This window comes from Zeus faber (assembly GCF_960531495.2).
Source record: "Zeus faber genome assembly, chromosome: 16".
Classification (NCBI taxonomy): domain Eukaryota; kingdom Metazoa; phylum Chordata; class Actinopteri; order Zeiformes; family Zeidae; genus Zeus; species Zeus faber.
Window position 1 is genome coordinate 14,018,529 of NC_137202.1, and position 10,000 is coordinate 14,028,528.

A 10,000-nucleotide genomic window follows, 5' to 3' on the forward strand; every position below is an offset into this window, starting at 1 on the left:
GAGGATATATATAATATGTAATGATACTGTAATAACACTGTAGACTTTGTAATACTTTAGTAATTATATAGTAATAATTAACTTCATTAATACCAGGAACCACACTGCCACTATTTATATGGCTAATTTTTATATTTGTCTTTTTATGTCTATGTCTGATCGTCAAATGTAATTACTTTGTAAACTGATTCCCTGTGACAATTTTCTTGATAATAGCTCACACTTTTAGATTTAAATATTTTTTTATACCGTCTCCGTTTTCTCCTGGTCTCACTCACCATCATGTAAAATAGGGCAAAAACTCAATTTCAAACACCTGCACGGTCCCTTAAAAGCTTTCTACCGACACGTGCCCACAACCTGCGTGCACAGATACGGCGGCGCGCTGACAGGAAATAGAGCTGCCACACGGGAAGCGATGAGGCTCACATATCTTCATATTTACTCATCTAGAAGGAGGAAATCAGTGTCGTGGCAAGCGAAGCGGCTCCTGCTGCTCCAGCAGTTTAGGGGTTTCCGACCAGGAACAAACAGGGAGGCGGACACGGACACGCCAGCGCTCATCTTCCTGATGGCTCTGGTGGTTGGGGGGGTGGGGAGGGGGGCCCTGCTGGGACGGCGGTCTGACTCTGATCCCTGATATCTGTGTTGAGTGCTGACTCGCCGAGGAGATGACGGGAGACTGAGGTCACCCACGAAAAAACGCCGCCCCGGACATCGAGTTGAGCCGAGGCCATGTTTATTTATAAAGTGCACAGCGTTTACCTAATTCAGCCTTTTCCAAAAGTACTTAATACACCAGCAAACGTAATTAACCACGAACCGAACTTTGTTGAGGGCTTTCAGATGTATCACCTTTAACCTTGATTAAATAATAGTAATTGGCAACATTACAAACAACCAAATAATGTGTTTGTTATTTTGCTGAAAATGTTCCTTTTTTTTTTTTTTTTTTAACCTGTGCTGTCAGCATGCTGGGCATACAACACAGAGTATTTGTGCTATTGCATCTAGGAGAGAGTAAGTCTGCAGGTGGGGTTCAACTTTTCAACCTCCAATACAACTCTTCATTCATTCTCTAATCATCCATAACCTTCTCCTTCTTTGGAGAACCATCTCACCATGTTTTAGTCTATAAACAACTCGTCATTACTTGTCCAAGAAGGGGGAGAATCACCCCGTGTGAGACAAATAAACATAGAACCAAACAACATGTACACGGAAAAACGTAAACATCGAAACGTCAGACGACGACATGTATCGACAAAACATAATTAATTGAGTCCAAGAAAAATAAAACAGCAATTGGGCACGTGGCCCCTTCCTGTCATAGTTATGGCAGTAAAATGTGTGAGATAGGAAAAGAAGGTAATCAGGAGGGCCCACGGGTGTGTTCAATGCAGGTGCTGGTGGTGTGTGTGTGCCTGTGACGAGTCCGCCTGTATGTGTGTGTGTGCGTGTGTGTGTGTGTGTGTGTGTGTGTGTGTGTGTGAGTGTGTGTGTAACCGGTGAGTGCACGGGACTTCCCGGTTTGTTTTGGTGTATGAGGTCTGAATTATATCGTAGCGCCTCCAAGCAGCGGAAAGGACCCTGCAGTCACCCCTGAGTCCCGCAGCCATATAGACACTCCACGACCGCAGGAAGGTCCCGCACTGACTGATCGACAACCCGCCAGATCCGGCGTTCCCTCCCCCCATCCTCATGCCCACCAACATCCCAAAGGCAAGGCCCGTTATACTGCAAACCGGCTAGATGCCCCACCCGGCCACAAGCCCACCCACATAGCTTAGTGAGCTTGTTGCAGGACACCCGGATGACGGCGCCCCCGTCGATGCTCGCAGATAGCCCTCCACCACCCCAGCACCCGGGGCGACCGGCACAGAGAAGCCACACCGCGTGATCAAGGCCGACAGCCGCCCCCCGCATCCCAACCCACACCCACGACTAAAAGAGCATTAGATTGTGCTTGAAAATCACTTAAAATTCTGATCACATGACAATGCAACTTTTAGATACAACCAGATACATCCATTAAAGTGGCATAGTTTCCAATTAATTGTATACATATGCAATTGGTAATGTATTTTTTGTTTCAAACGTCCCATTTGGATCACTTTATTATGAATACCCTACAATGTATGGTGCATACATACATATCTTACCAGTATATATCTTACCATGAATTTGCATTTTGCCTCTAAACACCATTCAGTAATTATAGCACATATAAACAGTACGCGTACGTTCAGGAGCACAAGTAGTGCTCATGGATTTTGAGGTTTTGGGGAGACAATGCAATCTCAGACCTACAACTTTAAATGGGCACCTCGATTCCTTGATGACATGATACATCCTTGATGGTGCTACTCAATGCTCTTTATTAGGCATTCTAATGAAGGACTATATAAAGTAAGAAATTAATGATTGGGAGCAGAGCGTTCAAGTGTGTGCAACTCCTTTCATAATTTTGATGTTTCTTTGTTTCTTTGTTATATTCAGGGACTTGTTTTTTGCCCACGCCTGAACCCAGATCTAGTTGGTAACTTTGTTTTCTTCCATGACTCATCAGGCCAACCTGCTTGGTGGATTCTTATCAAGCTGCTACAATAAACGCCATGGTGCAATTTCAGGAATGAAATGGTTTTCTTCTGTTTTGTGGTTCTTTTGTATCTATCTCAAACAAATCCTTTGTTGGTCATAGTTGCTCATCTAACCCTAACCCTATGACCGAGATCGAGGCCATTACTCCCTCCAGTTTGCAGCGCCCCCTACCTGTCCAAGCAGCGTCGCAGCATTACGACACCCCCTCTCGGGTGTCAGTACTATTGTTAGAGACCGACTTCTTGAAGGTCAACCCTGAGACCTGGCAGCGCTACTTAGCGACAGTAGAGACACTGTGTCCTGTTGTGTCCTCTGCTTATTCCTCCAAGCTGTCCATTTGTCTGCTTCACTCACGTCTCTGCTGATAACAGCCCAGAACGGCGTCCTGTCCTGCAGACTGGCGGCGGACCAGCGTGAAGGTCGCCACGGTTATTCCCTGCTCCGCCGACGGTCCGCCTGCCTTAACTAACCCTAGGGCCATGAGGGTAGCCGGGCTAAACCATCCACATCGATTTATGGGGAAATAATAAGTACAAAACGAGTTTATCCAGCGAAGGGCTTTTGCTGAACATTGAGCGAAAGTGTCCATGGGATTTCATAAGAAAGCCACAATGGCAGAAAACCTCAAGGGCAAGGGCATGCGCAAGGACATGTCTACAGGGACAATGGAAAAAGAAAGGGAAAGCACACGTCATCCTTTCACCGCCAATGTTTTCTCAGCTGCTCCATCTGGAAATTCATTGCTTCGCTTAGTGTCTCAGCGAGGCCGGCGAAATTAAATTTTACTTGCATCGCAATGCTTCACTCAATACCTTACTTGCCCGCTAGATATGTTGCTGTGACCCCCCCCCCCATAGAAAACAAAATAATTAGAAATAGATACCACGGTTTTCGCTTTCAATTTTAATTACAATGTTAAGAAATGCTATCTTGTGCCTTTCCTAGTGGTCTATCCACTCCATCATAGTTGCTGTTGCCTGCGGTGTCCATTTAAAGAGTGATACGGCGGTAATCCCAAATCGATTGAAGTCCCATAACCAACTTCCTGGAGATAACTGCAACAGCTGGATAACTTCCTTTATTGTTCCAGCCGAATGAGTGAGGAACAATGAAGAAGGTTTTTGCAGAACATATCCAGTTGTTACATTTGACTCTCTGTTGCTGTCTCTCTCCATCTCATGGGACTTTTGGGTTCATACGGAAAGTAAATCCTTCAGCGTTATTGTTTAAATTAGTGGTGGGATATCTGGGATCAATCCGGTTAGCCACTAAGTCACCACACGTTGCATCCTCCATATTTTGGGCAAAGTGAGGACACATACACACAATTTAGGAATTGTTTGGCTTTGGGCATGCTTCAGAGAACTGATTGTGAAAGACAATGTCAAATGACTTCACGAATGGAGTCTCTGTGTGTAGTTGGCATGTTCTCCCCGTGTTTACATAGGTTTGCTCCTACTCTGAAAAAGCAATGCCAAGACATTAAACTTAACTTAACTTAAACTTCAACTTCGACTTCAACTTAAAACTGGACGAGCTTCAGGTCGTTTTATTGTCACACACACACACACACCTCAATACATGCATTACGTGCAGCTACAGCGGCTGGCACACATACACACACACACACATACACACACACACACACACACACATGCAGATGGAGGCGGTGAAATGTCTTTTGTGCTTTTTTTCCCGTCGTGTCTTGTCCTTCCTGCAGGGTTCAGGCCAGGAACGGTGGGCAGCTAACAGCGCCCGGGGACCAACTTCGGCATCCATCGCCGGTCAGACGATGTTTGTTGTGCATGTTTTCTTTTCTTGTGCATAAGCTCTAGAACTGGAGTTTTTTTTCCCCCAAGCACTGTGCCGGAGCTGCCCACTGCTCCAAAAAATAGGATTAAATGCAGAGGACAAATTTCCCCACAGGGATCAATAAAGTGATCATTCAAAAAAACAAGAACACAAATAAAGCTGCAGGCAGCAATACATGGGGTCCAGTTTAGTCGTAGTTGGGTGCGTTTTACAGTCTCCATTTTCTTTGAAATGCAGCATGATTTTTTTCAAATTTACGTTGAACGCTGCATGGGCTCCCCCCGGTCTGTCGTCTCCTGGTTGCTCGTCACACAGCGCAACCCTCCTGTCTTTAAAACAACCGTCCAGTTTGCCTGTAAACCAGAACTTGTCATTGTTATAACTCATCATGTTGTCTGTGGAAATAGAGCTGCACTTTTAGTGACGGGTGGCCGTTTGGTGCCATGTCCGGCATTTTTTTCCTTGGATTACATTTCCAGTTAGTTATGTTTCCATGAAATAGGAAACATGTTGTGATATTTCTGTGAGTAATTACCATTGCACCATTATTTATCCGACGCCTCGCTGGATCTTGAACACATCACTCAGTCGCACAGTCCAGTGGATTCGAATCAACGTGTTGACAATATTTTGTGAATTACTTTTTATTGTGTTTTTCATAAATCCGGCAAAGTAATGTGGACTTAAAAAAAATATATATTAATCGAACAGATCTACTGACATCTACCAGGTAAGAAGCTATATAAATATACAGGTAAATCGATAGTTTGGTAACGTCGAACAAGCACAGAGTGAATGAGTCCATGCCACACACTGGACACGGTCCACTGGACATTCTCAAACGGAATCTGTCGATTTATAGTAGTTAATATGATGACATCATAACTAGTCTTACTTTCAATCTGTCATGTAACTCTCCTTCATTTTGTTTACAAATAATGACATGTCAGTTAACCAAGACAGCTGAATATTTTGGGTCAAAGTTGTTTGGTTTTTCATTAATATCTGCTCCGTATGTGGATTGATTTCAATGAAATTTAAACCACAAGATCCTCGTGACATACAGTAGCGGTTTTAACGACACCTCAACCTCGTTCGTACCTTCTGCCGAAGTATGTCTTCCAGATAGTTTGAGCCAGGTTGGACATATTTCAGCGTGAAATGCATTGGCTGTAATATCTATCAACGCCCACAGCCTCCTAGCCCCACTAGAGACAGTCTGCATGTATGTTATTTGTCATTGTCAGGTCATCAGCCGCTAACTCCTTCCTGGTCCCCTCTGCCACTCCTTCCTCCTGCTCAGTCCCAAACAACTTAGGTCCATCATCCCATCGAGCCCGCGGTACCAACCGATTCTATACCTCTCAGCTCTCGTAGATTCACTACACTCGTAGAACACTTACCACGTGGCTCGCATCCGGGGATGAGTGGAAGACTGCCTCCAACACCCCTCTAGGCCACTTTGAGTACCTGGTTTTGCCCTTTGGTCTGTCTAATGCCCCTGTAGTGTTCCAAGCCCTGATTTATGATGTTCTTTGAGATATTCGTAATCATTTTGTGTACCTAGATGATGTTTTGTTTTTTTTCCCCAGTCCACTGTGGAGCACAAGCAGCATGTATGTAAGGTCCTGCAACTCCTCCTGGAGAACAGCTTGTATGTTAAGGAAGAAAAGTGCTTTCCACGACCCTTCAGCGTCCTTCCTGGGCTTTATCGTCGGCCAGGGGAGGATGGAGATGGATCCTGGGAAGGTGGCTGCTGTGGCAGAGTGGCCAACCCCCACCAACAGGAAGCAACTCCAACGTTTCCCGGGCTTCGCCAACGTTTAATCGGCGGTTTATCAGGGACTCCCGCGGCATCGCAGCCCGACTCTTGGCCCTCGCCGCCACCGCCTCACCTTTTATGTGGACCTCTGCGGAGAGGCAGAGGCAGAGACTGCGTTGGCGGAGCGCAAACATCGCTTTGTGTCCCGGCACAGCCCGACATCAACCTCCACTTTGTGGTGGAAGTGGACGCCTTGAACGAAGGGGTGGGAGCGGTTCTGTCCCAGTGCTCTCCTTCAAATGGTGAGCTCTGCCGAAAGCTCACCACTTCAGAGGGGAATTACAACGTCGGCAACCGGGAGCTCCTCACTGTGAAACTGCTGAAATCAGACGATCTCTAGGACATCAATAAGATCCTTTTTGGTTGATAGGTTTTGAACCCAGGCCCAGTGAGACCATGGTCCACTCGTGTGGTGCAACACATGTGCTATTAACCCCGTGACCCATTTATTTCACTGGTTGACCTTCAGTGTGTGGACAGGGTCAGACACTTTCCTCCTGACCCTGATCCTCCGGTGTCTGTGTGGCGTGAAGGGGGGGGGGGCGTCCGAGCAGCGATATCTGAACTATGCACTGATGCTGGAGACACAGGACACGTGCGGCTCCATCCACAGCTATTTGTGGATAAAAGAAGCTTCAGTTACTGTCAGGAACTCATCATCCTCGTCCGGATTCCATGTTTAGCTGTTGACTGATGTTGATCTACTGGTGTTATGATCTCTATTAGAGTGTGGATGAATATTTGATGTTCGAGTTTGATAAAAAAAAAAAAAAAAAGAAAAAAGAAAATCTGCAGATTTGGATTTTCATCTGTCATTTGAATAATGCATGCTATGTTAAAAAGAAAACCAAATCATTATTAATCTGCAGTCAAGCTGTTAACAATTTTTCCTCTACAACAAACTTGTTTAATGTTGGAAAATGGACAGCGCCGTGACGGCTGGTCATGTGCACACTCTTATCATTTTGTGTTGATTAGAATTTACACTCAACGTATTTGTGAACCAATGTCTCATTTGAAGCGCTCCTGAAATTAACATGAGTTTTAAGGACGACATTTATGAGAATCATATAGACACGTGTCTACCGAATCATTGATCCGATGAGTGCATATGTTGACTATTAACACGTGAGACACACACACACACACACAAAAAGTCAAATCATGAATCCAGTAGAAAAATCACCATTTAATTCATCACAGAATTAGACAGGCAAGTGAAGATATGGTCATATCTCAGTTCAGTTCAGAACGGGTCTTAGGCACAGAAACATACATTTAAAAATAGCATATATTATGGCATATATTATTCTAACATTATGTAGCATAAATCCTCTTTTACCATAACAACATTAGCAATTCATTATGGACTGTACAAAAATACATTTTTTTTTATCTTTCTTTGCACATTGCTTCAATGCGCGTGCACAAGTGTGTGTCCGTGTCAAAGTGTGTGTGGACAGAGTTTACAAAACCATCAGGGCCGTCCACACGGTCTCACGGTGCAATGCATCCAAGACCTTCTCATCAACACTCACTTAGTACTTCACTTGTTGTCAATCGTGAGAATTTTCGCATTCGGACATTTCGGGGCATTTTCTCAGCTTTGAGTGAACTTTGGTCAGGAACGGAACTTGGGCCGCCCAGGCAAACGCACAAGAACTTGGGTACGGACAAGGTACGGACAAGGTACAGGGATTGATAAAAGGCCCAAGTCCTGAACTGTCATCCATCTCATCTGCAAAAAAGCCACTTTAGTCAAGAGGAAGAGAGTGAGGGGGAAGAGGGGGAGACAGTTTAGAGAACACGTTTTAAGTCTCGAACAACTTAAGGAGCAACTCGAGTCTGCGGAAGCTCTCCACATGCTCGGTTTCTGGGTTCGGTTGCTCTTCTCACAGGGTCAGTTCAGCCAAAGTCGATGCGGGGCCGGTACTCTAACACCATTGGATACGTCTGAAGAGACAAAAGCACAGACATTGCCAAAAAGCAAATCAATTAGTGCATACTGTATGTACAGTACTAGTGGCTCCCAAACTTTTTACATTCCTGTACCCCTTGGCTGGTACAGGGCTGGCCCTCGACCCATTTTGCCGCTGTGGGCATGTTTGAAAATGTAAATCACAATTTTTTTTGGCGTACCTCCAACATCCTCCAGGGGGTATGCGTGCGCGCCCCGGTTTAGGCATAGCTGCAGCGTACAGTATTATTGTTCTGTAAGGTCACCTCAAATTGTAGGAATCGTTGGTTGTCAGCTTGTATAAACAGCCGTTTGCTCGGTCTTGTTTTCTGCTTTTTAAGCCTCTTCCCCCCCTCTCCGCTCCTCCAGGGCAGTCGCAAATACATTTTCTAACTTTTTTTGACATTCATTGGTATTCTACTATTTTGATTTTGATAAGACCTTCTCAAGACCGGAAAACTATGGAAAACACCACTGAGGAATGATCTTTTTTTTATATTGTGTTTTTGTTCACAGAAATACAACTATTAATTGGTAACAGGGGTCCAGGGTCCACCCTTTAAAGCAAAAAAAAGCTCACACCCAGAGTTTGAATACACAATAAAATAAGATAAATTCAGTCATTTTGGCATAATGCTGGTAATTTATTATTCTTTAAAGGGCATGTGACTATTTTAACAGAACAAATCAAACTGGTCTCCAGCAGAATGAATTTTAACAGATGCCTTCATTCGACACTGAAAGTTCTTCCAGTTTTGCCAGTCTCTTTCTCCCTCAGTTGTTCCGATACTTCGGCCAGCAAAGCAACAGAGAGAGAGAGAGAGAGAGAGAGAGAGAGAGAGAGAGAGAGAGAGAGAGAGAGAGAGAGAGAGGGAGAGAGAGAGAGAGAGAGAGAGTTTTCATGTCACTTCAAACCACATTTTCCTGGAGCCAGAGCAAAAGAAAGGAAGAAAAGCTGCGTTTCCATTAGACCATCCAGCGTCCCCCACTCCACCTGGCCGGGCCGACCGGGGCCGGCGGCCAGGGGCCCCGCGGCACCGCCGAGGAGGGCGGACGCTGCGGAACGCCAAACACGAAAGGCCAAATTCATACTTGTGCGTAAAGAAATGCGGCGCTGGGCGGACGACGCCTGCAGAAGAGATTCACAGATGCTCCGCGCATGCTTACGCAGAGATGTAACTCAGCTCAACGAGAACCGCAGACGCCGAAGAAACGTGAGCGGACGAGGAGGCCAACGAGGACGGATTAGCGGACTTACGCAGCGCGGCAGTTTGAAGACACGCCGTTGAAGTTTAAATGGAGGGGGGGAAAAAAAAAAAAGAAAGAAAAACGTTTGCGGAAAGAATACAATTATTGTACAGGTTAGCGAAAGGGATCTCGACTGATATCTTAATTCGAAGTGAATCACCGAGATAAAATCACTGAAAGATTATTTTTTTTTAATTCTACCAAGGAATAATTTGATGGGTTTCAATATGCAAATATTCCAGAGCAACACCATGTGTTTTTTAATGTAATTTAAGGATGGCAATTAACCTTGTTTTCAAACGTAGTATGAATATATCCAATGGAACCTTTAAAGTGTGCATTTCCTCCTGAAAATAATTATAACCATAACATTTTGGGGAGAATTCCTGTCCGTGTCGGGGGTGTATAAAAGACAACAACCTTAGAGACAAATCTGAAATAGATCTCATTGATATTTCCATTGTTTATCAGGATATAGACATTATCCCAGGATATTGGATTATTACAGGATTATTATCATTCTAAACAATAACCATATTAAGCAATACATCTTCTTATGA

General features: G+C 44.7%; 1 protein-coding gene across 2 annotated transcripts in view; it reads right to left on the bottom strand.

The window, feature by feature from the left end:
- Positions 1-7,428: 7,428 nt before the first annotated feature.
- Positions 7,429-10,000, bottom strand: part of pcgf5b (polycomb group ring finger 5b) — a 20,723-nt gene continuing 18,151 nt past the window's right edge. For both annotated transcript variants that reach the window (XM_080016922.1, XM_080016923.1), the window contains one exon: positions 7,429-8,188. In XM_080016922.1, the coding sequence (XP_079873048.1) occupies positions 8,141-8,188 (48 nt within the window). In that variant the 3' untranslated portion in view covers positions 7,429-8,140. The remainder of the gene's footprint in view (positions 8,189-10,000) is intronic.